The 27871-nt window shown below is 47.9% G+C and overlaps 1 protein-coding gene across 1 annotated transcript in view; it reads right to left on the reverse strand.

Moving 5' to 3' along the window:
- The window catches only part of col4a5 (collagen, type IV, alpha 5 (Alport syndrome)), a 291814-nt gene that overhangs the window by 124693 nt on the left and 139250 nt on the right, over positions 1 to 27871 (reverse strand). Inside the window, exons 3-18 of the mRNA XM_070882799.1 lie at positions 27486 to 27575; positions 25406 to 25450; positions 23166 to 23210; positions 21153 to 21215; positions 21007 to 21060; positions 11140 to 11166; positions 10948 to 11028; positions 8327 to 8389; positions 7106 to 7141; positions 6970 to 7011; positions 5527 to 5616; positions 4522 to 4575; positions 4378 to 4437; positions 3053 to 3097; positions 2579 to 2632; positions 866 to 907 (exon numbers count right to left, since the gene is read on the reverse strand). Coding sequence (XP_070738900.1) covers positions 866 to 907; positions 2579 to 2632; positions 3053 to 3097; positions 4378 to 4437; positions 4522 to 4575; positions 5527 to 5616; positions 6970 to 7011; positions 7106 to 7141; positions 8327 to 8389; positions 10948 to 11028; positions 11140 to 11166; positions 21007 to 21060; positions 21153 to 21215; positions 23166 to 23210; positions 25406 to 25450; positions 27486 to 27575 — 891 coding nt within the window. The remainder of the gene's footprint in view (positions 1 to 865; positions 908 to 2578; positions 2633 to 3052; positions 3098 to 4377; positions 4438 to 4521; positions 4576 to 5526; positions 5617 to 6969; positions 7012 to 7105; positions 7142 to 8326; positions 8390 to 10947; positions 11029 to 11139; positions 11167 to 21006; positions 21061 to 21152; positions 21216 to 23165; positions 23211 to 25405; positions 25451 to 27485; positions 27576 to 27871) is intronic.

Below are 27871 nucleotides of genomic sequence, written 5' to 3' on the forward strand. Positions count from 1 at the left end.
GTGGTACATGCACAAATTAAAGGCTGTAACTCGTATTCCCTGCCTCAGGGGAACAGCCCACCCTCATTGTCCCAAACATAGGCCTTGCCTCTTCTATCAGCATGATTCACAATCCAGCGTAAACTTATGCCAAACTGCAAGAAATTTATAGCTGTAGGTTCATGCCCACTAGAATCTGCTTATCTATTGCAGCTCTTACAGCTGAGGAAGAGAAGGCAGTCACATCCCATTATCCTGGGCTAGATTTAAACCCAGGTCTTAGAAGTGAAAGGACACTGTGCTAGCCCATTCCTCTTACCCGGACTATCTCAATTAGAGTTGTCAAAATATGAATATCTTTTTCCATAATTCACACCAATTGCCACTGCTGTAAAATCACAACAAAAAGACAGTGGTGTATTCTTGCCCTAACTCACTTTACCTGCAATATCAAATTGCTGAGGAAAGGGGGACTTTTATCCTTTTGTCCAGACTGCTTTCAAACTTAAATCCTTGAAAAATAAAGAACATTCTAGTAATACTGATCTACCCAATGCCCCGTGTAAAAACTTTAATTCCCCATCTGGTTTGAAAGCCGGGAGTACTCTGTAGCCACGATGCTAGCTCGTCTCCCAACAGCTCTGCTCTGCTCTGTCTAGGACAAAATGTCTATTCTTATTCGGTCAAGTGTCTACAGAACTCGACTCAGGAATAAAGTCTAGTCAATCCTTGCATCAAGTAAAACTCAGATATCAGGGATTTGTGAAGTCTAATCAAGTTTATCAGTAAAGTGTCAAGAGTTACGATAACTTAATGGTTGTTCCCATCATTAAACACCTAAAATAGCTGGAATATAAATGTGAAATATTCAATCTTGGATACTTACAATGCCTGGGGGACCAGGGGGACCATATTCTCCTTTTTGACCCTGTTTACAGAAACAAAAATAAGTTAATGATATAAATGTCCCAATTAAAAAATAGGTTTTAGTTTATGAAATATTCACTCAGCCTCCATATAAAAATTTCAAGATTTTGATTTTAACTATCTTTTAACTTAAAATAGATGAGCTCCCTCATTAATGGCTGACCTCCTTCAGTTCTTCTCCATTCTCATCACGGCCCATTAAATGATCAACTCATCTCAAAGCAGTAAACGATCAACTCATTTCATATTGCCATTACATTCGTAAACCCATCCTTCACTCCAACCCTTTCTGTGTTCTCAGTTAATACTCCACTCTTTGCAGGCTAAATACCCCCAGCTCCGTTTCAGATATTAGTGGTCTAGACCACAGTCCATGGATCACTAAGTACCCAGTCAGAGAGCGAGGTACAATTTAGCAGACAAAGCAGTAAATCTTCCCACACCTCACCTCTCAACAGCAGTTTACTCCATTCCAGTGGCCAGGCCAAGAACCAATAAAGCACACTGGACTTTGATTTGCGTGACAGGTAGTCTTGAGCCTAGGACATCCCAATTTCTCATCTACCACTTACATAGAACATGAGAATTAGGAGCAGGAGTAGGCCATACGGCATCTCGAGCCAGCTCTGCCATTCAATAAGATTAAGGCTGATCTTCGACCCTCAACTCCACTTTCCCGCCCGGTCCCATATCCCTTGATTCCTTGCAACTACCAAATCATGAAATTAGACAATGAAGGCAAATGAGCGTGAGCACACACTTTACCACGGACTAATCTAAAAACCCTTACTGTCAAATTTTGATTAAATAATTGCTTCAAATACATAAATACGACTGAGATACTCTGTCAAAACTTTGCACACATTTACACTTTGCCTCACTTTTATTTTAAAAGCCAAGCACTCTGATGCTTTAGGTAACTATACTGCTCAGTGTGATGCTGAGCCACAAAAACCCAGGTGAGCCCCAGGTTTGATCGCTGAGTTTGCTGATGCCAACATTGGCAGATTTTAAGGTGCTATGATTCATTTCGAAGTCCTGGCATAGAGCAGGGAGAAAACTCCTACCATAATACAACAACAACAACTTGTATTTATATAGTGCCTTTAATGTAGTAAAACGCCCCAAGGCGCATCACGTGAGTGTTACAAGACAAACAATTTGACACCGAGCCACATAACGAGAAATTAGGACAGATGACTAAAAGCTTGACCAAAACGAAAGAGGTAGATTCTAAGGAGCGTCTTAAAGAAGGAATAAGAGGTAGGGAGGCAGGAATTCCAGAGCTTAGGGCCCAGACAGCTGAAGGCACGGCCACCAATGATTGGAGCAATTATAATCAAGGATGCTCAAGAGGGCAGAATTAGAGGTGCAGTTGTGTGGAATTTGAGCGAGGTCAGGGCGTGTAAGGCCCACACAGTAAATAGCATGAGACTCACATACACAGAATGGCCAATTTGGCGAAGGTATCTCAAGAAAAGCTGGCCCAGAATGAGTCAGCATCTTCAGGGGGAAAAAACTGAAAGAAAGTGTATCGTCACTGCGATTTTCAACACCCAGAAAGTTTGACATCAACATGTTGACAAACTGATTTGGCTCCCCCAAAATATAACTCGTTGAGGTCACCGCCGAATGACCCGTTGCTGTGCTGTAAAATTCGACGTCATTTTACCTTGCTTCCATCTCTGCCTGGTCCTCCTGACCGACCCAAATCCCCTGGGAGACCCTGTAAAACAAATGATGGAGTCTCTTTACAACCACTGTGCATTCACCCCGACAGCTGGCTGCTCCGAGAATGTGGCTGTTCGTCGACAAATGAAGGATAGCTACTTTGCGCAGATCTGTCAAGGACAGGTTGCCTTTGGCTCGGGACACAAGGCAGAGGTTCCGGACTTTACAGGGCAACCAGGAAACTCCCGGAAACAGGGACCCGCTTCTCAGAAGGTCCAGCCGATACCTGGCGGAACCGCGGAGAAACTTCAAGGCCAATTAAATACATTCCCTGGTGGAAGAGTTTGCTTAGTCCAAGCTTCGAACACAGGTTGCTGATGCCAGATTTCTGAGAGAACCCAAGCTCTTATATTATGGATGTCTGAACACCTTTGGATAACATGAGCTCAATATTGTTAAGAATGCAAGTACTTACATCAAATCCTGGGTTGCCCGGTTCTCCATCTTTACCAGGTTTACCCTGTTTAAACAAAAATAGAAAAACATGTATTCAGGAAACCAATGTTTACACAGTGACAGCTGTATCCAGCAGAGAAAAGTTAAACATTTGTGCCTAGTTGTAAACAATCTTGTCTTTGGATGATGCACGTACAGAATTGTATCGTGATAATTAATTTCAAACTGCACAGAAAAATAAAAACAGCCATTTTACCCTGAAAAGTTTTCTTATTTTCTGCAGAGGAAATGTTGCTTCCTTACTTCATTACAGAACCAAAGTGATTATTATTGTCTTAAGTGGAGTACATTTATTTAATTGCTCCTGGGTGAGCAGCAACATGATTGGCTGGTCCTGGATACACATCTCTAAACCGGGGGCCCAAATCAGAATCACGCACTCAACAAATGGAACACTGTCGCCTCCATATTAATACTGAGTAAAAGTTCAGCGTAAACGATGGGAGAAGCTTGAAAATGGATTTTAAAATTAATTCAAGTTTGAGAGCACAGAAAATGGAGATGTGACCTGCTTTCTTTCAAAAAGGAATAAATCGAATGACAGGAATAGACCACAGACTGGGAGGATAGGGAATGTGGGTTATGCCTCCCATACACTAGGTTGACGCCCTCAGCTGCAAGGAGGAAGATGGTGAAAGGGACAAGCAGACTCCCAAATGGGAGAAAACAATATTGAAGGCTAGTCACTTTCAACTGCTCTCGCCCATCACCATCCGACCAGTTCTAGTTAAGTAATGACAGGGGCCTGGAACCAAGCTACTTATTTTGGAATGGGCGAGTGGCATGGGGACATGGATTTAAGGGAGAAAAATATAAACACCTGAAATAAAACTTTAGACCAGATGAAAAATGAGATCTATACAACCTGTTGTACACAAACTGACAGCTTATGCGTTAAGGAATTGTGCTCACAGCAATCAGCTCGATAAAACAGGCTTCCAATGGAGTAACAGAAGGATGTACCAAATTACAGGAATACTTTAAATGAAACATAGGGATGCATAGAGGTTTAGTGAGGGAATTCCAGAACTTCAGGCCTAGACAGTTGAAGGAAGAGGTAGCATGAATTTAACTGCCACTTCACAGAATCCCAGCGCAGAGAACAGATTCAAGCAAAACCTAAAACATTCAGCTAGCATTATACTGGATTTTAAAAGTGTTCTAGTGCTGGTAATCTATGCCAAAAGCGGTCCATATGCCAGGCTAGAAACTGCTGACTATCATTTCCAGCCCACCAGCAGCATGGAGCTCTCCATTGGCTGCGGTTTGATTTTTCTTACTCACTCTCTTTCCTGCGTCTCCAGGCTCACCCTTGTCACCTTTGCCACTAAAGCCAGGGGGTCCCTGTAACAAATGAAACACGGACTGAGTGACAGAGCCACAGCCATGATCGCGACGGTTTGTTTAAACTCTGCACGCCATACTTACGGGAATGCCCGGGGAGCCTCTCTCACCAGGTGAGCCAGGTAGTCCATAATCACCCTGCCGGGAACAAAACAGGGACAAAGCTTCAGGGGATGCTCACAGGAATACTATTATAGAAAACAAGAATGAGAGAGAGAAAGAGAGAAAAAGAGAAAGAACGAAAGAAAGAAAGAGAGTGGGAGAGAAAGAGGGAGAGAGAGAAAAAGAAAAAGAACAAAAGAGAAAGAGAAAGAGAGAAAGAGAAAGAAAGAAAAAAGAGAAAGAAAAGAAAGAAAGGAGAAAGACTTTCCAAAATACTTTACAACCAATGGATTACTTTTGAAGTACAATCACTGTTATTACATAGACAAATTCTGCAGGCCAATTTCCACACATCAAGCCCCCAGAAATAGCAAATGAATGAATGACCAGATATCTTTGGTGTTGCGGTCTAAGTGAGAAATGTTGGCTGGGACACCAGGAAAACACATTAATCTTCTTCCAATCGCACCGTTGGACCATTTACATTCCCTTAAGCAGGAAGATGGGGCCTTAGTTTAACAGTTCACCCGAAAGGCAATACCTCCAACATTGCTGAACTGTTTCAGCACTGCACTGAAATGGTGCAAAGTCAGAAAATTTTCGCGCTTTCCATGCTGAGATTATGTTTACTGCACGTTGTGTTAGAAACTAAGATAAAAGAGCTCACCCTGTTGCCCCAATTAGTGAATACACTTCCAAATCTGAAATGGAGACACAGGCCAGGAAGGTCAAGGATTCTATCCCTGGCCTGTGCCGCAGGGACAGTGACAGGAGTGATAGATCTGCCCTTGTAGCCCGCTGATAAGGGAGGGGGGAATCCGTGAAAGCTCCAGTGTGGGGGAGAATTTCATTTCTTCTTTGCCTGCCATTATGTGAATTCTTTCAAGTGCCTGTCCCGCGGCAACAAGCTGGAGGAATTTATTTGTTGTCAACACCTTTTCAGCTCGGTAGTAGCCCACAGCATATGTCAAGTGATGACACGGTTACCTTGTCTCCTTTCTGGAAATCTACACCAGGAGAATTCAGCTGTTCCAACTGTCCCGGGGGTCCAGGGGGACCCTGAAGACCCGGATCACCCTGGAAAAGACAGACATGAAATTATTAAACAGAGTAAAAGTAAGAACCTTACAACTGGCCTTTACCATTGACAGCCAACTGGTAAAACTATACATAGTTCAGAGGAAGAGCCCGTATGTTTTTCAAGGAAGTGTTTTTCGTAGGTTTTTGGAGGCTTCTGTGGAAATCACTGGGTCGTTTCCTGTCCCCTCCCACCCACCCTCCTCCACACTGGGCACTGCCATTTCCTTTGGATTCACATTTCGTTCCGGTGAGGGGAGGCATCCTAACTGCAAGAGCGCAGGAGTGTCTCGTCCCTTGTTCATGGTCCCACACACGCATCATTTATCACCATCGCCTACCTCTGTTGGCTCCCTCAACTCCAGCAAATTGACTTCAGGAGCCTTGTCACTGCTATTCGGGCAATCTTCTCTGGCCATACCTTCAAGCTTGCACCTTTCCATTCCTCCGATCCCAGGTCACTGTGTACCACTGGGAGCAGACTTTCCAGCCGCAAGGTCCCTGCCCTCTGGAACCTTCCTGCGCTGCAACTGCCTTAAAACATAAACATCCTGACAACCCAGCTCTTCCAAGATACCTTTACTCACCTCTTAAAATTCCCTTACTTGGGGCCCAAAATTGGTGAAGGCCCCCGCCCGCCCAAGTGCCACCCAAAGGACCGCCGATGGCCGCCGAGGTACCTGACGGTTCTTTGGGCGGGATATTCATCAACAAGGTCCCTCGAAGGTCGGCGGGCGGCAAATGAGGGACTTACGCCGCCAATCTGGCCGGCAGCCGGCGGGAGCTCCCAATCTCGGCAGCAAAGGCGCTTGCCGCCCAAGTGCCACCGAGGATGGAGACGGCCCACGGAGGGTTGAAGACCTGCAAACAAAAATCAGGGACAGACCAGCCTCTTCGCAGCAGACCACCCCCATTCTGGCGCCGACTCCCACCCGCATGAATATGAGAGCTCGGCGGGCGGGAGCTCAGTTGCGTCACTCGGCCGTCTGCTGACGTCAGCGGGCGCTTCCCAGCGGTTCTCCCCTCCCGCCCGCTCCAGCTCACCTCGAAAGTGGCACCGGGCGGATCTTGCAGAGGAATGTTGGTGGCAGTGGGCAGTGAGTTCATCAATTTCTGGCCCTTGGTGCCCGAGCTTTCCTTTTCTCAGAGTCCGAGGCCTCGTTTTACCCAAGAAGCACTGTCGCACTGTCTGACTGTACGTTGTTGCAGTCACCGTCCCATATATACATCTTGCATCAACCAGACTTGCCTGGAAGCTGGAGCCCACATAGCCACAGGCTATGAAGCAAGTATATTAATATTAATGACACCAGGTCACGATTAATAATAGAGAAAAAATAAGCACATGTTTACCTTCTCCCCTTTGGGTCCTTGGAAGTTCAAACCCATATTCCCCTATAGCGAAAAGGAGCAAAAGAAAAACCGGTGAGCCTAGGTATGTAAAGTTTCCTCGATTTAAATCGTCTTGTTTTTCCTTCAGCCTCCTTACCTTTTGTCCAGGTTGTCCGGGAGAACCAGGAGGACCCTGGAAAATGTGAAGCAGTTTTACGGTAAATGATTGTAACATGGTTAGGTACTACACATGACCAAACCCTCACATTTCAACAAAAATACCGGCTACTTGTCAAATCAGTGACCCCACTCCCCTTGCTCCAGCTGCTCCTGCAACCCCTCTGTCCTCTTAAATGGCTGCAGATATCTCTATCTTTGTTTACACTGGAATTTGTGAACTAAATGTATCAACTAACCTAGGCTCAGAAAGAGTTCTGAATTAGCCCCAATAGACACCCCCCCATTACTTTTTAATCCGTTGCAATTTTATATTCACGTCTTAAAAAGGAAAGCCACTGTCCATTTTTGCTGTCCTGCGGAGTGCATTGCGACAACTAGATTTCTTGGCACAGTTTTAAGGTGGTTGGTGGAAGGTTCAGAGGGAATTTGAGGGGGGGGGCTTCTTTACGCAGAGGGTTGTGGGGATCTGGAACTCGCTGCCTGGAAGAGTGGTGGATGCAGAAACCCTCACCACATTGAAATGATGGTTGGATGGGCACTTAAAGTGCCGTAACCTGCAGAGTTATGGACCCAGAACTGGTAATTGTGACTAGACTGGATAACCTCTGGTTGGCCGGCGCAGTTATGATGGTAAATACACCTGGAATAGTTTCGGATGGGTCGGAGAGGAATTTTCCCAGATTTTTTTCGCCCAAATTGACCTGAGTTTTTATCTGGGTTTTGCCTCTCCCAGGAGATCACATGGCTCCGATTGGGGTGGAGTGTAGAATGTTTTAGTGTAAGGGGTGTCGCAGTTGTGTGGGGTGGACTGGTTGGGCTGGGTGCTCTTTGCCTTTCTGCCATTGTTTATTGTTCATAGATTTATATGTAACCTTCAGGGCTGCTGACCGAGGGCCGTGCGGCTCTTTGTCAGCTGACAAGGACACGATGGGCCGAAATGGCTGCCTTCCGCGCTGTACATTTCTATGTTTCTATGAATGTGCTCATTTAGTATTTGCTGAGAATGCCAAATCCAAAAGAGATCATTCTAAAGTGAGGGGAGTTGGATCACTTTTTGATGTCCACGATACTGTTTCCATGGTTGAACTTTGGAGAAATATATGTAAACAATCACCAATGAAGAGGGATGTGTACACTGGGGTAGGGGGCGGGTAGAGTGACAGTTTTTTACACCCAACTTTGTTTCAACTTTACGTACCGACTGCCCTGAGGGACCAGATGGGCCGATTTGTCCCGATGACCCCGGTGTACCTTGAGGGCCCTGTGAAAGACAGAAATTCGTCAGCTTCATATCCACATCCAATATTCATCACTTGAAACACTAATCCAACAGACTGTACAGGTTCCTGTAACTAGTGTCAGCTGTGGCTCAGTGGGTAGCACACTTGCCACAGAGTCAGAAGGTTGTGGGTTGAAGTCCCACTCTAGGTACTTGAGCACATAAATCTAGGCTGACACTCCAGTGCAGTGCTGAAGGAGCGCTGCACTGTCGGAGGTGTCGTCTTTCAGATGAGATGTTAAACTGAGGCCCTGTCTGCTCTCTCAGGTGGTTATAAACGATCCCATGGCATGATTGCAAAGAAGAGCAGGGGAGTTATCCCTGGAATCCTGGCCAATATTTATGCCTCAATCAACATAACAAAAACAGTTTATCTGGTACTTCATTGCTGTTTGTGGTAGCTTGTTTGTGCACAAATTGGCTGCCACATTTCCTACATTACAACAGTGATTACACTTCAAAAAGTACTTTGAAATTTCCAGCATTTTCTGTTTTTATTTCAGATTCCAGCATCGACAGTATTTTGCTTTTGTTGAAAAGTAGTTCATTGGCTGTAAAGCACTTTGAGGCGTTAGAGAAATGCAAGACGTTCTTTCTTTTAGTGTTGACATCAAACACTCACGAGTGCGGCTTACTACTAGATGCAGAGTAAAGCTGTCTCTAATCTGCCTCAGCAATGGGGGAAGGTACAGAAGGGAAAGGGAAGTAAATGGTACGGGGCAAAAGCACGAGTTGAAATGGAATGGATGCAGAAGAAATTCAGGTTACAGAGGCATGGCGAGATCAGGATAGCCGTGTCCTGGTCGTAAATAAAGGCTGTGAGAGAGTCCAAAGTTAAAGTCAGAGGTCATTTGGTGGGATGAACTTGGCTTGTCGATAGTGGGGAGGAGTCAGCTTGGAGCAGCAACGAACCGATGTCTGGGTTCAGAGACAGTCTCTAGTGAAATGGTAAATGCAGTGTTCTGACCAATTTGCTGGAAATATTGGCCAGAGGAAAATATCAAAGTGCTTGAAGCCACCATTTTAACTCCGGTCGGAATTGGGCGGCTGGTTTCCATGGCAAGTTGCAAACCTCCTTGACCTGGGCAGGGTGAAGCCTGTGGGCAGGAGCAGAATGTCGGGTCAAGAGGCTGCTGGTGGGAACTGAAGAAGCGGCATCTGGCAATCAGGGCAAGTTTTGGGGAGGGTTTTTCGGGAGGGCCTTGAGATTTAGAGCGGGGGGGGGGGGGCGGGGTGGGGGGGTGCGGGGGCTGTTGACTGTAAAAGCTTCCCCATTCAGGCCATGGGTTAAAATAGCAGCCGGGCCCCAATGACATCATCAGAGCTCTATCTGCAAATTTAAAGGACCCTGCCAAATTCCCGTCTGCTCAGAAGAGCAGGTTAAAATTAAAGACTGCGGGTAGGAAGTGGGACGTCGGTGGGCAAATCTCCCGACTGGTTTTAAGCATCTATCTGCCAGGTGAGCATGCTTGGCACTCTAGTCTCAACCTCAGAACAGCACCTCTGACTGCACGATAAAGAGAAAGATGTCCCTGGCACATGCTGACTCTACATGGGTACACAAAGTGTCCTAGTGTACATTGAATTTATATTATATACATTGACTGTACAAACCACACACACAGCAAGACTCCCTTCAGTGCAATCTTTTGCCCCCTGACTGCAGCTAGTGGTTGCAAACAAAAGAAGAATTCTTGCAATAATAATCAAATTGCAATAATAATCACATTCAAATCTGATCGGTCAATGTGACTCCATCCTGAAATGAGAGCCCATTTTATCTTTCAGTCTGATGAAAGGTCACGGGTCTGAAACGTTAACCCTGTTTCTTTCCCCACAGATGTTGCCTGATCTGCTGAGTATTTCCAGCATTTTCGGTTTTATTATTTCAGGTTATCACCAATCACAGTTTTTATTTTTATTTCTTTTCTCTCTCTCTGCTTCGGGTTTCAAAACAGGTCCTAGTTATGTTTTAAAATGCCCTACTCGGACAAACTGTGGCTTTCTACTTCACATAATTCCTGTCCAAGTAATGCAGAGAGGTGCCTGTATATTAACACATCAATTAGACGCACAAATCAAATAGAAGTTCCCATTTCACCCCAGGGACAAGTATTGCTAAATGACAGTGGTTTTAATAAGCCACTATTTTTATTTAACTGGTCCCTCCCACAGTCGAGACCCTCTGTTCTCTTCTGTATAGACCATGTCTGCACTGAGAACAGTAACATTTTATCATGTCTTGAAACCCACTCATCACCCTAAATTCAATGTTCACAACCAGTCTGCCTCCACAAGAGATTGACTATTAAAATTGTTGGTCTCAATGGAAGAAATCTCCTTTAATCAATCAATTTTTTTTATGAAACAGTTTGATTTTAAGAGTTGCCTTTTGTGGTGATGTTCTGACATGTAACACACTAACAATCAGTCACACACTCATCGATCACATACATGTCCACATAAACACACACTCACATTCGCTAAAAACCACTTGAACACTACTCAAGAGCACAAAGACAAGTGGCTCTGCTACTTACTGGCAGTCCAGGGAGACCGGGCAGTCCTGAATCTCCTTTATTACCCAACAACTGTGATGACAGCACCTCGCCTGGGTCACCCTAATGCAGAGAAATAAGGAAAAGCAAAAAGAAAAGTGATGAAAATGAATTCAAATCGAACAGCACAAACAAACCAGAAACGTTTGAACAACTCAATCTTCTAGACCTTACCTTGTAGCCTGGAAGCCCAGGAGGACCCTGCAAAAGGAAAAACATGTTCACAGAATATAAAAGAGCTCTTGACTCAAAGAACAGTTTTATTCCACAATTGCTGTAGCATTTTATTCACAGCGGAAGTTTTCACGGTATTTGAGTGCCACTGATTTTTGTAAATGATTCGCATCCATTTTGTCTTAATCAAGCTTTCTTTCCACCCAATTTTCCTCCACTCTTTGCTGCAGGCACCGACTCTTGCTAGGGCTGGGTATGGATGGACAGGTAGTGACGTCACTCATGTACCTCACCCAAGTGGCTACTCCTTATTGTGTTCCTAACACAGATGAGATTGCACACAGGGAGGTTAAAGTAACAGTGACCTCACTCTTTATTAAGGCACTCCAGAGTGAGGAACAGGCCTTAGAGGCCGGCTTATATACAGTGCTCTCAAGGGATGCTGGGATCCCTTGGGACTTCAGGGGATGCGCTCCCTGGTAGCGGAACATGGGAGTGCATGCTTTATAGATACACAACATCACTCCCCCGCAAAGTCAAAGTGAAAACTATTTACAAGGTGAGGCGGTCGGGAGCCTTTCTTTCCCTGTTGGACTGCCTCGGTACAAATGTCTGTTCTGGTGTGTTGGCAGTGCCCTCGCTGGGCTGGCGTGTTGTTGGACCTGCAGGGCTGCTGGGTGAGCTTGGCCTTGCTGGGCTGTTGGACGTGATGGGTTTGATTTCCTGGTCCGTGGTGCTGTCGTTGATCTTTTGGGTGTGTGTTGTGGGCTCAAAAAAGGTGGTGTCTGCTGTGGGTTGTTCAGGGCTGTCTGTGAACCGCACCCTCGTTTGGTCCAGGTGCTTTCTGCAAATTTGTCCATTGTCTAGTTTGACTACAAACACCCTACTCCCTTCTTTAGCTATCACCGTGCCCGCGATCCACTTGGGACCATGTCCATAGTTTAGCACATACACAGGATCATTCAGATCAATTTCCCGTGACACAGTGGTGCGATCATTGTTTACATTTTGTTGCTGCCACCTGCTCTCTACCTGATCATGCAGGTTGGGGTTCACCAGCGATAGTCTGGTTTTAAGTGCCCTTTTCATGAGTAGCTCAACCGGGGGCACCCCTGTGAGCGAGTGGGGTCTCGTGTGGTAGCTGAGCAGTACTCGGGACAGGCGGGTTTGGAGTGAGCCTTTTGTGACTCGTTTAAGGCTCTATTTGATTGTTTGTACTACCCGCTCTGCCTGCCCATTGGAGGTTGGTTTAAATGGGGCTGAGGTGACATGTTTGATCCCATTGCAGGTCATGAATTCTTTAAATTCGGCACTGGTGAAACATGGCTCGTTGTCACTGACCAGTATGTCAGGCAGGCCGTGGGTGGCAAACATGGTCCTCAGGCTTTCAATGGTGGTGGTGGCGGTACTTCCCGACATTATTTCACATTCAATCCATTTTGAAAAAGCATCCACCACCACCAGAAACATTTTACTGAGAAACGGGCCCACATAGTCGACATGGATCCTCGACCATGGTCTGGAGAGCCAGGACCACAAACTTAGTTATGCCTCTCTGGGCAAGTTGCTCAACTGAGCACACACGCTGCATTGCCGAACACAGGACTCTAAGTCAGAGTCGATACCGGGCCACCACACGTGGGATCTGGCTATTGCTTTCATCATTACTATACCCGGGTGTGTGCTGTGGAGATCCGAGATGAATGTCTCCCTGCCCTTTTTGGGTAACACTACGCGGTTACCCCACAACAGGCAGTTTGCCTGAATAGACAGCTCGTCCTTTCGCCGCTGGAACGGCTTGATTCGCTCTTGCATTTCTACGGGGATGCTGGCCCAGCTCCCATGCAGTACACAGTTTTTTACTAGGGACAGCAGAGGATCTTGGCTGGTCCAAGTCCTAATCTGGCGGGCCATGACAGGTGATTTATCATTTTCAAACGCTTCCATGACCATCAACAAGTCTGCGGGCTGCGCCACAATCAACAAGTTTGCAGGCTGCGCCATTTCCACCCCTGTGGTGGGCAATGGTAGCTGACTGAGAGCATCCGCACAGTTCTCGGTGCCTGGCCTGTGGTGGATGGTATAGTTATACGCTGAAAGCCCGAGTGCCCACCTTTGTATGCAGGCTGAGGCATTAGTAGTTATCCTCTTGTTTTCAGCGAACAGGGATATGAGGGGCTTGTGATCGGTTTCCAGCTCAAATTTGAGGCCAAGCAGGTACTGATGCATTTTCTTTACCCCGAACACACACGCTAATGCCTCTTTCTCAATCATGCTGTAGGCCCTCTCGGCCTTAGACAAGCTCCTGGAGGCATAGGCGACAGGTTGCAACTTCCCCACAACATTAGCTTATTGGAATACACACCCGACTCTGTACGACGACGCATCACATGCTAGCACAAGTCTTTTACACGGTTTATACAATACAAGCTGCTTGTTGGAGCATAAAATGTTTCTGGCTTTCTCAAAAGCAATTACTTGTTTTTTTCCCCATACCCAGTTCTCACCTTTGCGCAATAACACATGTAGCGGCTCTAAGAGAGTGCTTAACCCTGGTAGGAAGTTACCAAAATAGTTGAGGAGTCCCAGGAACGACCGCAGCTCCATGACGTTCTGTGGCCTGGGTGCGTTCCTGATAGCCTCTGTGTTGGCGTCTGTGGGCCGAATGCCGTCCGCCGCGATCTTTCTCCCCAAAAACTCCACTTCTGTGGCCATGAAGACGCATTTCGACCTCTTCAGCCGCAGCTCTACGCGATCCAGTCGCTGGAGGACCTCCTCCAGGTTTTGTAGGTGCTCGACAATGTCCTGACCCGTGACCAATATGTCGTCCTGAGAGACCACCGTGTATGGTACCGACTTGAGTAGGCTCTCCATGTTTCTCTGGAAGATCGCTGCAGCCGACCGAATTCCAAACGGGCATCTGTTGTAGATGAACAGTCCTTTGTGCGTGTTGATGCAGGTGAGGCCCTTCGAAGACTCCTCCAGCTCCTGCGTCATGTAGGCCGAAGTCAGGTCGAGCTTGGTGAACGTCTTGCCTCCTACCAGCGTCGCAAATAGGTCGTCTGCCTTAGGCAGTGGGTATTGGTCCTGTAGCGAGAAACGATTAATAGTTACTTTATAATCGCCGCAAATCCTGACCGGGCCATCACTTTTGAGTCCTGGAACAATCGGGCTGGCCCACTCGCTGAATTCCACTGGGGAGATGATGCCCGTGCGTTGCAGCCTGTCCAGCTAGATTTCCACTCTCTCCCTCATCAAGTGAGGTACCGCTCGCGCCTTGTGGTGAATGCGTCGTGCCTCTGGGACCAAGTGGATCCGCATCTTCGCCCCAGTAAAGTTTCCAATGCCTGGCTCAAAAAGGGAAGGAAATTTGTTAAGAACCTGGGTACATGAGGCCTCATCGACATGCGATAGCGCTCGGATGTCATCCCAGTTCCAGCGGATTTTGCCCAGCCAGCTCCTTCCAAGCAGTGTGGAGTCATCGCCCGGGACAATCCAGAGTGGCAGTTTGTGCATCGTGCCCTCGTAGGTGACCTTGACCATGGCGCTGCCCAGGACAGTGATGAGCTCTTTGGTGTACGTTCTCAGTTTCGTGTGGATGGGGCTCAGGGTTGGTCTGAGTGACTTTCTGTACCACAGTCTCTCAAATATCTTTTTACTCATGATGGATTGGCTAGCGCCAGTGTCCAGTTCCATGGCTACGGGTAAGCCATTCAATTTTACATTTAGCATTATAGGTGGACATTTAATCGAAAATGTGTGCGCCCCATGTACTTCAGCATCTGCCTCCTCTCTCTGAGGCTCGAAATTGCTTTGAACCACCATGGACCAATCTTCCTCTGCCACGTGGTGGTTAGCAGGTTTTGCAGAGCTTGCAGCTCGACTGCAAGCTCGTTGGAAGTGCCCCATTGTTCCACTGCTCTTGCAAACATACCCTTTGAAACGGCATGAATAGGTTGAATGGAAGCCTCCACAACGCTAACAAGGTGTGAATTGCCTTGCATTCATCCTTTGTTGCGGACTCTGAGTCATCTGGGTCCATTGTGCTTTGCATTCATGGGTTCGGATCCCATCCTCGTCGCCAGTTATTGTGTTCCTAACACAGATGAGATTGCACACAGGAGGTTAAAGTAACAGTGACCTCAGTCTTTATTAAGACACTCCAGAGTGAGGAACAGGCCTTAGGGGCCGGTTTATATACAGTGCTCCCAAGGGATGCTGGGATCCCTTGGGACTTCAGGGGATGTGCTCCCTGGTGGCGGAACATGGGAGTGCATGCTTTACAGATACACAACACTCCTCATGTGCAATGAGCTTGCAATGACCCCATGGAAAGTTCACATTCAAACTTGAATTTGTCCTCAACTGACCCACACACACACAATCTCCCTCAGGGGACACTGGACAACAATCGGGAGTGGGAACCCTGGCTTATTTCCCCCCGGCTATCTAACTCATGTGTGGTGAAGCCAATTGTAAATCTTCCATCAGTAAACACATTGAAGTAAGACACAATGGGGCAGCAGAATGCAGGACTATAGTTTGATGGGGCAATGGTTTGGGCCTTGCAATCCTGTAAGCACTGTAAAGCTTTTTTGTGACGTCCACTGGTCATGAAAACCGTTATATAAATGCAAGTCTTTCTTTCTTCACGGTGTGGAGTTACTGATCTCACCCCTGGGCCACTTTGGGGGAAGTGGCAAATAAGAGACTCCAAGCAAGGGGCAAAGAGTCAGAGTGTCACCTGAAGCTGCCCGGGCACATGTCCAAAAATATGTCACCCTCACGTGAGAGTTCCACCACTTGAGGTAGTGGCAGATTCCCCCAGACAGGGCACAGCATTCACACTCACATCCACTCTTTATATGGGTCTTCATACCCTGGCTGAGATGGGCAGACAGGTGCCCTGTTCCCAGTTGTTTCCATCAGGAGCCTGAATTAAGTTAGGTCGACTCCAGCTCCAGCTCCCAGCACTGTCACACGGTTAAGTACGACACTGAAATGTTCACACTGCACGCACTTGGACTGGGAAAATCACCCAGCCGTACAGTTATAGATCTCTCCTTCCAAACTTGAATTGTGTCTGGAGGGAGCACTATCTGTGTAACACCGGGGGTGGTGAATGGTGGTTGCAATGGTGGAGTAATTTTAACTGATGATTACAGGATCACACAAGAAATGTGTCATTGTTAAAGAATGACTTTTATTCCCCTTATAGAATATCAGTACCAGCTGGTCTTGTGAAACATGCCTGATGTCACCAGTCATTACCATGTGGTACAGTCATTGAGAGTAAGGGGCGAGAGTACCCCTTTTTTTATAGGCCCGTTGGCACCTCCGGGAAATTGCCTGGGGAGTTTGTGGAGGAGTTGCCACAGCAGCGCCGCACGGTTATCACCCCGGGCCGCGGCACAACCGGTGATGACGTCATCATCATGCGCGGTGACTCCTTACCACCCCACGGGCCGCGAGGGTGTCCGAAATCTGCTCTCTGGGCGCTTCTTAAAAGGTCAGGGCGCCAGTGCCCCGCCATCTTTACTGGTTTGCCAACTCTCAGGTATGCACTAGCATGGCGGCCCTAGCATGGTTCCGGCCGCTATCGTGCAGCCCGACACACCGTTTTGGGTGCTGGGGTGCAGGCCTGGTCCCACACTGCCCCGGTGGCCTAGTGGAGGCTGTGCAGAGTGCACAGTGGCACTCCCCTTTAAGTGAGCATCCACGTAGTGCTTTTACTCCCCGCCCCAGTAGCGTCCCGGGAACCAACCCTAAAGGAAGTGGAGCACGCGAGATTGGGCTCTGCTTCCTTCGAGGGGCAGTAAGCCCAATTCAGCAGTGGGTGCGGGACTTCTGTGCCAGGAGCAGGAAGTCCCGCCCCCAGCTGGTTAGAACCCCAATTGGGGCACAGGGCAATTTCGCCACTATGTCTGCAACTTCCCTAATAAAATGTGTGGATAGAATGGTTGTTGCACGCTCTCCATTTCCGGAGGCAGTATTCCACATTAATATACAGTGGAAGCTCCGCACCAAACTCCTAAGGCCTGAGGCTCTTAAAAGTGTCATAAACAAAGTGCATTACTCAGCCCCCAAATTAAACGACTTGTACAACCATTCTCCATCATTCTGTTCGATCAATACTAAAAGCTGGTTATCTTGTGGGCCCACAGCCAACACAACGCAAGTCCATTGATGAAAATCTAGTACTTAGTAAACAGAAAGCAGAGGTAAATGGATGGTTCTCGGACTGGTGGGATGTGGGTAGTGCTGTATCTCAAGGGATCACCGTTGGGACTGCTACTGCTTCTCATTTCTATAAATGAATTGGACAGAGGCAAAAGAGGAATGATATTGATGTTTGCTGATGATACCAAATTAGGAGACATGGCAAACTGTCCAGAAGAATGCAGAAGATTGGGACAGATACAGAGAAATAGTGGGGCTGAGTTTCCTCCCAATCCCCCTCCCCCACAACCAACTTTTTAAAAATTCGTTCATAGGATGTGTCCGTTGCTGGCAAGGCCAGCATTTATTGCCCATCCCTAATTGCCCTTGAGAAGGTGGTGGTAAGCCGCTTTTTTGAACCGCTGCAGTCCGTGTGGTGAAGGTACTTCCACAGTGCTGCTGGGGAGAGCGTTCAGGATTTTGACCCAGTGACAATGAAGGAACGGCGATACATTATCCAGGCAAGTGGGAAGTATTCCATCGCACTCCTGACTTGTGCCTTGTAGATGGTGGAAAGGGCTTTGGGGAGTCAGGAGGTGAGACACTCGCCACAGAATACCCAGCCTCTGATCCGCTCTTGTTGCCACAGTATTTATGTGACTGGTCCAGTTAAGTTTCTGGTCAATGGTGACCCCCAGGATGTTGATGGTGGGGGATTCAGCGATGGTAATGCCATTGAATGTCAAGGGACAGTGGTTAGACTCTCGCTTGTTGGAGTTAGTCATTGCCTGGCACTTGTGTGGCGTTAATGCTACTTGCCACTTATCAGCCCAAGCCTGAATGTCGTCCAGATCTTGCTGCATGCGGGCATGGATTGCTCCATTATCTGAGGCGTTGCGAAGGGAACTGAACACTGTGCAGTCATCAGTGAACATCCCTACTTCTGACCTTATGATGGAGGGAAGATCATTGATGGAGCAGCTGAAGGTGGTTGGGCCGAGGACATTTCCCCCTAAAGAGCTCCTGCAACGATGTCCTGGGGCTGAGATGATTAGCCTCCAACAACCATAACCATCTTCCTTTGTGCTAGGTATGACTCCAGCCTGTGGAGAGTTTTCCGTCTCATTCTCATTGACTTCAGTTTTACTAGGGCTCCTTGATACCACACTTAGTCAAATGCTGCCTTGATGTCAAGGGCAGGCACTCTCACCTCACTTCTGGAATTCCATTCTTTTATCCATGTTTGGACCAAGGCTGTAATAATGTCTGGAGCCGAGTGGTTCTGGCGGACCCAAACTGGGCATCGGTGAGCAGGTTATTGGTGAGTAGGTGCCATTTGATAGCACTGTCGATGACACCTTCCATCACATTGCTGATGATTGAGAGCAGACTAATGGAGTGGTAATTGTCCGGATTGCATTTGCCCTGCTTTTTGTGGACAGGGCATACCTGGGCAATTTTCCACATTGTCAGGTAGTTATCAGTAGCTGTACTGGAACAACTTGGCTAAAGGTGCGGCTATTTCTGGAGCACAAGTCTTCAGCATGACAGCTGGGATGTTGTTGGGGCCCATTGATTTTGCTCTATCCAGTGCACTCAGTCGTTTCTTGATATTACGTGGAGTGAATCAAATTGGCTGAAGACTGGCTTCTGTAATGGTGGGGACCTCAGGAGGAGGATGCTATGGATCATCCACTCGGCACGTCTGGCTGAAGATGGTTGCAAACGGTTTCAGCCTTGTCGTTTGTACTCATTGCTGGGCTCCGCCATTATTGAGGATGGGGATGTTCTTGGAGCCTCCTATTCATGTTAGTTGTTTAATGGTCCACCACCATTCACGACTGGATGTGGTAGGACTACAGAGCTTTGATCTGATCGGTTGGTTGTGGGATCGCTTAGCTCTGTTTATAGCATGTTAGTCCGCTGTTTAGCATGCATGTAGTCCTGTAGCTTCCCCAGGTTGGCACCTCATTTTTAGGTACGCCTGTTGCTGCTTCTGTCATGCCCTTCTACACTCCACATTGAACCAGCGTTGGTCCCCTCGTTTGATAGTAATGGTAGACTGAGGGATATACCGGACCATGAGCTTACAGATTGGTGTGGAATACAATTCTGCTGCTGCTCATGGTCCACAGCGCTTCATGGATGCCCAGTTTTGAGCTGCTAGATCTGTTCTGAATCTATCCCATTTAGCACGTTGGTAATGCCAAACAACACGATGGAGGGTTCGTCTGCACAAGGATTGTGCGGTGATCACTGCTACTAATGCTGTCAGAGACAGATGCATTTGCGACAAGTAGATTGGTGAGGACGAGGTTGAGGTCAAATATATTTTTCGCGCGTGTTGGTTCATTCACCACCTGCCGCAGGCCCAGTCTGGCAGCTATGTCCTTCAAGACTCGGCCAGTTCGGTCAGTAGCGGTACTACCAAGCTACTCTTCTTGATAGACATTGATGTCCCCCACCGAGAGTACATTCTGTGCCCTTGCTACGCTCAGTGCTTCTTCCAAGTGGAGGAGTACTGATTCATCAGCTGAGGGATGGCGATAGGTGGTAATCAGCAGGAGCTTTCCTTGCCTATGTTTGACCTGATGCCATGAGACGTCATGGGGTCCAGTGCCAATGTTGAGGAATCCCAAGGCCACTCCCTCCTGACTGTATACCACTGTGCCGTCCCCTCGGGTGGGTCTGTCCTGCCAGTGGGACAGGACATACCCAGGGATGGTGATCGAGGAGTCTGGGGCATTGGCTGAAAGGTACGATTCTGAGAGTATGACTATGTCAGGCTGCTGCTTGATCAGTCTGTGGGACAGCTCTCCCAATTTTGGCACAAGTCCCCAGATGTTAGTGAGGAGGACTTCGCAGGTCGGCTGGGCTGGGTGTGCCTAGGTCGATGCCGGGCGCTTCGTCCGGTTTGATTCTTAGTAAACTGCTTTGCAGCGGTTTGGTACAACAGAGTGGTTTGCTAGGCCATTTCAGGCCACCAACCACATTGCTGTGGGTCTGGAGTCACATATAGGCCAGAGCAGGTAAGGTGGATATTAGTGAACCAGATGGATTTTTACAACAATCCAGTAGTTTCATGGTCACCATTACTGACACTAGCTTTTTATTCCAGATTTATTTAATTAACTGAATTTAAATTCCCCAGCTGCCGTGGTGGAATTTGAACTCACGTTTCCAAATCATTAGTCCAGGCTTCTGGATTACTGGTCCGGTAACATAACCACTATAATACCTGGGTGCTAGTCAGGCAAGGTACTTCCAAAGTGCACACCATCTGAGATCACTTATACCTGTCTGGATTTCAGTTGGTCAAACGTTTTCCAGCGTAGGCCCATCCCCTGGGAGAGTCTATCACCTGGAAATAGGGGGAAGAGAATCAGCTGCGGGAGTAAGCCTCAGAGGCCTGCAGCCATGGGAACGCCATGGGGAAGATGCACTCGACTGATACCAAGAATGGGAGGTTATCTTTCTAAAGAAAGGCTTGACAAAATTAGAGCATTTTTCACTGAAACAGGAAGGATTAAGGGGAATCTAATCGAGGTTTTCAGTATCTCTGCCCTTCAGCACTTTGAAGGTTTGGATCAACACCCTATGTTAGATGAATATTCCCGACCGTCTGGGATAAACAGGATTGTAGCTACAACCACCATCATTCACCAGGTTAATTATTACAGTAGTGTAGTTTATGTTTAGTTCACTTACCGGAGGGCCCTGTGGCCCAAGAAAGCCGGGACCACCTGGAAAGCCATGTTCTCCCTGTGTGACAGAAACAAAAGATTTATGGACATTTGAAAATATATTTTAAAAGGAAAAAGAAATAGAAAGAAAACTATTTGAGAAGAACTTACCTTTGTTCCATTGCAACCTGGGATGCCTGGAGGTCCGGAAGGCCCATCGTGACCCGGTAGCCCCTTCAAAGTAAAATGGAAAATAAATAAATGCTACACTTGCAGTACAAAAAAAGGGGTATAAAAGAGAAAAAGGGTACATTTTCTCACAAGTCTGTAAAAATTTTTGTTCAATGTTTTGCTCACTGTATATGTTTGTTTTCCATTGAGGGTTGGCATGGCAAGGAATAGAACATGGTTAACTGAGTCACGCAGGTCAAGGGGCATGGACACATGTGGAGGGGGCGGGGTCACCCAGGTGGAGGGGGACGGGGTCATCACAGTGGAGGGGGCGGGGTCATCCAGGTGGAGGGGGTGGGGTCACCCCGGTGGAGGGGGCGGGATCATAGGTGGAGGGCGGCGGGGTCACCCAGGTGGAGGGGGTGGGTTCACACAACTCCGAATAAATATATATTCTTTAATTAAAATTAGCGGTCCCAATGGTTCATTTGGTAGATGCACCACCCGGCGAGGAACTGCCCCAGAGTGGGAGGCCCCAGTTTTGTGCTGAGGTAACCGACCTCAACGGGGTAACCTCTGCGATGCCTTTCAGTTGAATAGCCAACTGATATTGCATGACTTGGTTCACAAAAGAACGAACAAATAAAATGCCTCCTCAAGTCTGCTACTCGGATAAGGGAACCACATTTGCCGTTGAAAATGCCGGGAGCTAATTTATAGATGGCGGTCTCCTGGAATACAAAAGAGTGGCAGCATAAAAGTAGCTCAAAGCTCCTGGTACCGAGCTGTAGGGTATTTGCTTCATGGGGTCTTTGCTTAAGAAGTCACAGCTACGCATTTGCAGTAAAGAACGAGCTGATTTATTAACAACGGTTTAGCAATCTAACTGAACACTACCAGTTCATCCACCAGGCTCACAACTGCATGCCTCATCATGGGGAACCTGAATTCAATTAACTGGGGTTTTATGGAGTCTTGTGAACATCATCATCATAGGCAGTCCCTCAAAATCGAGGAAGACTTGCTTCTACTCAAAAAGTGAGTTCTTAGGTGACTGTACAGTCCTCTGTCACAGGTGGGACAGACAGTCGTTGAAGGAAAGAGTGGATGGGACTGGTTTGCCGCACGCTCTTTCCGCTGCCTGCGCTTGGTTTCTGCAAGCTCTCGACGATGAGACTCGAGGTGCTCAGCGCCCTCCTGGATGCACTTCCTCCACTTAGTGCGGTCTTTGGTCAGGGACTCCCAGGTGTCGGTGGAGATGTCGCATTTTATCAAAGAGGTTTTGAGGGTGTCCATGAAACGTTTCCTCTGCCCACCTTGGGCTCGTTTGCCATGTAGGAGTTCCGAGTAGAGCGCTTGCTTTGGGAGTCTTGTGTTAGGCATGCAGACAATGTGGCCCGCCCAACGGAGCCGGTCGAGTGTGGCCAGTGCTTCGATGCTGGGAATGTTGGCCTGATCGAGCCATCACATGACTGGCTAAGCCACTCACAGGGCAACAGCTCCATAAGCATGCTCACTGGTGTGTACGTTACACCTGCCGTCTTACGCCCTTTAAAAAACTTAGGTCCCAGGTCCACAGTTCAGCCCACAGGTTGAATAGAATAGGCAGAGGAGTAAGTGAACCAGTCGTGATTAGGTGAGGCCTAGTCTGAGTTTAAAAGCCTGAAGATTGCAGGGGGGAGGGAAAACTGAAAGAGGATCAGAGTTCCACCATTTTGGAAAATACGAGTTAGAACTGTGCAAGAAGTCTTGAATTCAACACGGGAGGAGGGAAAAATACTTGGAGCTTAGGAGGCATAGAAAAGGAAAGGTCAGAGGATATGGGGGAGACTGAGTAAACGGATGTTCGGCCCTGTTCATTTTTCTGATCATTCCTACATGTAACTTTCTGATGGCTTGAGTTTAATTTTATGAAAAATAATAATTTGTTTTAAGCAATTGAAAAACACACCGTTAGATGTAGCAGAAACGTCCGAAAAAGGTTGCTGAAGGATGGTGATGGTTAATACTTACTGGAACACCGGGGGTTCCAGGGAACCCTGGAAGACCTGGGGGCCCCTGTCAAAACACCAAACAAAGATGAAGTTAACAGCCTATACAGTAACTCTTCGATAACATGCCAAGTTAGGAGACAGCAAATGATCAGCTGCAACCTAATCATTTGGTCACAAACTGCAACTTTTCTTTTGGTCAGATAAAGATGTGTCTGTCCTCCATTTTGCAGTCGATTCCGTGAGGGCATCACTGCCCTCACAGTGGGGCTTTGTCACACACTCAATCATATTCCTGATGGGAAATCACATTCCCAGATTCCCAACGGCTGACAGGGCCCCTCTTGCTTGGAGTATTGAACTCCTGTTCACAGAGGGAGCACTACCCGCTCACACCCACTCACACCCACAAACACTTGCTCCCAGAGGGAGCACCACTAGCTCACACCCGCTCACAGAGGGAGCACCCGCTCACAGCGGCTCACACTTGCTCACAGCATCTCACACCCGCTCACAGAGGGAGTACTACCCGCTCACACTCCCTCACACCCATTCACAGAGGGAGCACCCGCTCACACCCGCTCACAGAGGGAGCACTACCCACTCACACCCACTCACACTCGCTCCCAGAGTGAGCACCACTAGCTCACACCCGCTCCCAGAGGGAGCAACACCAGCTCACACCCGCTCACACTCGCTCACACTCACTCACTCACACCTGTTCCCAGAAGGAGCACCAAGATTACACTCGTCATTCACTAAGAGATTACTCAAAGGATATAACAGCACCTTCACAAAGAGGGTACCTCAGAGAACAGCAACCCATTTACAAAAGTGGTCATCCAGTGTACACACCAGCCACATGTGGGAAACCAGAGTACTTATCCAGACATTCACAACATAGCAGAACTTCACATGCTTTGTAAATATCTATGTCAATGTTCCCCCTTCAGAGAGCTGACACCTGTATCCTCACACTGACCTTCCATTGCCCCCATCAGGTAGTGTGAAGCAGTGACGCTCTCCTAACACATCATCAGTGAATGGCACTGGTTCAATTCCCCACGGGGGTCAGGGGGGCACCTACTCTTGGCCTCTGCCCGACAGGTCAGCTAAAGTGAGGAATTCAATCTGTGAGAACTCAAGCACAAACCAATGTCTCATAAATCCATGAGTGACAGGCACTGGAACATCTCCTGCATCATTTCACCAGAAAGCACAACCCACAGCTTCTTACAGATGCCTGCGTTCCTGGCTACCCTGTTTTCCTTGCGGCGGATGGGCGTTTTGCTTGGCCTGTTACCATATCCATGTCGAGCAGGACAGGGTGACCGATGGCAGTGTCGCCGCTGGGTGATGGTGTATTAAACTGATGTTAACCACAGACCGTGTGGAGTAGCGAGGTGGCCCCAGCAGCCAAGTGGTGCTGCCGTTTGTCACCTCAGCTGACGGAAAGCCGGCCAACTGTAACGGTAAAGACCCACCTGTCCCACGTCAATGTGTCGCACATTTAGTGCAAAGTGCAAGCGGAACTTCCCGCCACTCAGGTCAGCGCAGGATTCCGTCATGAAACATGTATGCTGGCTCGCTACAACATAGCAGGCTCTGTGTCAAGATGCATGGACCACCTCTACCATAAGCAGCAAGAGTCTTTTCACAAACATTACACCGAGTCGAAATTCGCTTTGGGCGGGAGCGCTGAACTGGCAGTACGGTATGGGCTGGCCGACAGACAGCTCTACAACGGGACTGTAGATCGAGTGGGCGGACAAGCGGCGGCCCATCAGCAGCCATCGCCCGGTTGCCGCTATCTCCAAACGTCTAAGATTCTGAGGGACATTGACAGAGTAGGTGCTGAGAGGTTGTTTCCCCTGGCTGGAATTTTGAGAACTCAGGGGCATAGTCTCAGGATAAGGGGCCGGCCATTTAAGACTGAGATGAGGAGGAATTTCTTCACTCAGAGGGTGGTGAATCTTTGGAATTCTCTGTCCGAAAAGGCTGTGGATGCTCAGTCTTTGAGTATATTCAAGGCTGAGAGCGATAGATTTTTGGACTCTTGGGGATATGGGGATTGGGCAGGAAAGTGTTGAGGTCGAAGATCAGCCATGATCTTATTGAATGTTGGAGCAGGATCGAGGGGCAGTATGGCCTACTCCTGCTCCTAATTCTTATGTTCTTATCACCCGGGGTGAATTTCTGTGCCAATGTGTTGAAATGTGCACCCCTTAGAGGACACCCCTCTCCCAGGCCTCAATCACTTACTCTTATTCCTTTAGGTCCTGAAAACCCAGGTGGTCCATTGTCGCCCTGAGAAGAAAGAGAGACAATTAAAACACTTTTCGGTCCACAGTTTGAAGCTACAACATATCTCAAGCCTTTAGCCGATTCAGGTTAGCCGTTCACATGAACATTCTAAAAATGTCAGGTGATTCAAACAAAAAGAGCACCTCCACTTGCTCAGTGGGTAAGTACACTGATCCATGTGTGCTGAGCCAAGGATGCCCAAGGTTTGATCTCCTGGTCTGTGCTGACCTTGGCCTGGTCGGCAGCTGAGCTGCTCCAATTGCCTCAGCACTCCTCCCCGCCTTCCCCGAGCTAAGGAGGGTGTATCCATGATGGCTTTCATTACTGATCAGTATTCAGTGATCCCCTCCCCCTCCCCCACCCTGGCTCGGTGGAGGGCAGGATCAGGCTCGGCTGTGAGGCCTAGCAGCCTGCTGACACTCGCGAACCGGGCGCTCGCATGAAGAATGGCTGCTGGGGGTGAGGTACCAGTCAGCTGCCAGGATCTGGAGAGCCAACATCAGCCCACCCCTTCACAAGGCGATGGCAAATGGTGAGGAGAAAAAAGTTCAATATGTACGTCAGGGATAAAATACTTCAAAAACAAAAATCACAATTGCTTTCCTCTTCAGAGGTGGTATCAGAAATCTAACTCGTGTGTACACCTTAGAGAGTCACTCGGGCCTTCCGTCAGAACAGGCAGCTCCATCGTGGCAATTGCTCAGTGCGCCTGCAACCATTTCCATGGCGATTAACATATTCAGGGAAGGCCAGGATCATACGAACAATGACAGATAGCTAAAGACCATCTGGTGCATCGAGCCTGTCCCACACAATTGCGATACCGTGTGTATCGCAACATACGCACTTCACCCCGCCCGAAACCATGTGATCCCCTGGGAGAGGCAAAAAAACAAGATTAAAAACCCACACCAATTTGAGGAGAAAACAAAATCTGTGAAATTTTTCTCCGGTCCAGCTCGGCGATCGAAACTAGTCCAGGAGATCACTCTGGCCCTGGATTCCCTGCAGTACCTACTTTCTGTAAGAGGTGATCTCCGCCCCAGCCAGAAACAGGCCCAGCTCTCGCTTGAAGGAATTCAGCGAATCGGCATCCACCGCACGAGACGGTAGCCTGTTCCAGAGGTTCACTATTCTCTGGGAAAAGAACCACCTCCTGACAACTAACCTAGATCTAGCCCTATACAACTTAAATCTTGGATAAGCTTTTTATGTCAGGAAAAGTTATTTGAAAGATCAAAGTGGAATCAAATCTGCCATTTCGTAGGCAACAAATTTAGTGCCTGGATGGAAAAGCCTTGCTTGAAAGCAATAAATAGTTGACGATAGCAGACACCCCGCAGTTCTGAGTTAGAGCTTAGGGACGTCAATTATTTTACTTCTTTGCCAAAAAGTCAGAAGATCCAGTCGAGTGAGTAAAATGCCAGAATCAAATCTTCGCTACTCTTCGGGCACTACGGGGCAGGAGCGCTGTGGGATATTGAAGTTAGGAAATTGGCATCCTGGCACCTAAAGGGGAGATCAGCTGGACCACCCGAACAATGAGAGAACGTTGAAGGGAACATTGGAAACATCCGCGGCAGTATGTCAGAGCTCACAGAATCACAGCAATGTTCAAAGATGTTACACTGAGCATCCACCTGCTCCTGCTTTATAATATCGCCCCGGGACCTTCCACACAACGCCTGCTCTCCCTGTCGGTGATGACACCAGGCACTACGGCAGGCAAAAGGAGTGAAGCTCAGGATCGCGGCGCTAACGTGTCGTTGCACACTCACGACGCTAGTGGGTGGCGCTAGAGTGCACAGCGCTAATTGATAATGCCACCGCTAAACCATCAGTGAAGTTTGTGGCAGGCACTAACAGCGCAGCGCTCGGGTGCGAAGCGCCTAGCGGCCCGTTAGCATCACTCTCGGGCGCTAACGGGTGATCCTAAGCAAACACATTTTTAGCCCATTGGGTTTGAAATTGGCCCCACCAATTCCTGCAGGAGGTGATTATTGAAATGAGAAAGCAACAGTATATTCCTTCCTCCTACCTTTATACCCCTCGATCCAGGAGGCCCCTCTGGTCCCGGGAAACCAGGCAAACCCGTGTGGCCTTCCAGCCCAGGCAGGCCTCTCAAACCCTGTCAGAGATATTAAAAAACACACCGTAAACATTAAATACAGACATGGCCACTGCTTTCATCGCCGAATCTGAAACACAATTACACAACAAAGAAATACTAATTGTTATTTTACTTAGAACTCCTTCAAGTGGTTATAACCTAATCCCAATGACAGTCCCACTTGGAGAGGCTGTGTACCAATAAAGCAGCAGAGTTGAGGTAATTCTTGTACTTTGAGACTGGCTGCAACAACACATTTAAAGCAGTGACTGTTACCACTGTTGTAGCAAAGCAGGATCGTGGCACAGTACTGG

The sequence above is a fragment of the Pristiophorus japonicus genome, chromosome 6 (genome assembly GCF_044704955.1).
Source record: "Pristiophorus japonicus isolate sPriJap1 chromosome 6, sPriJap1.hap1, whole genome shotgun sequence".
Lineage (NCBI taxonomy): Eukaryota > Metazoa > Chordata > Chondrichthyes > Pristiophoridae > Pristiophorus > Pristiophorus japonicus.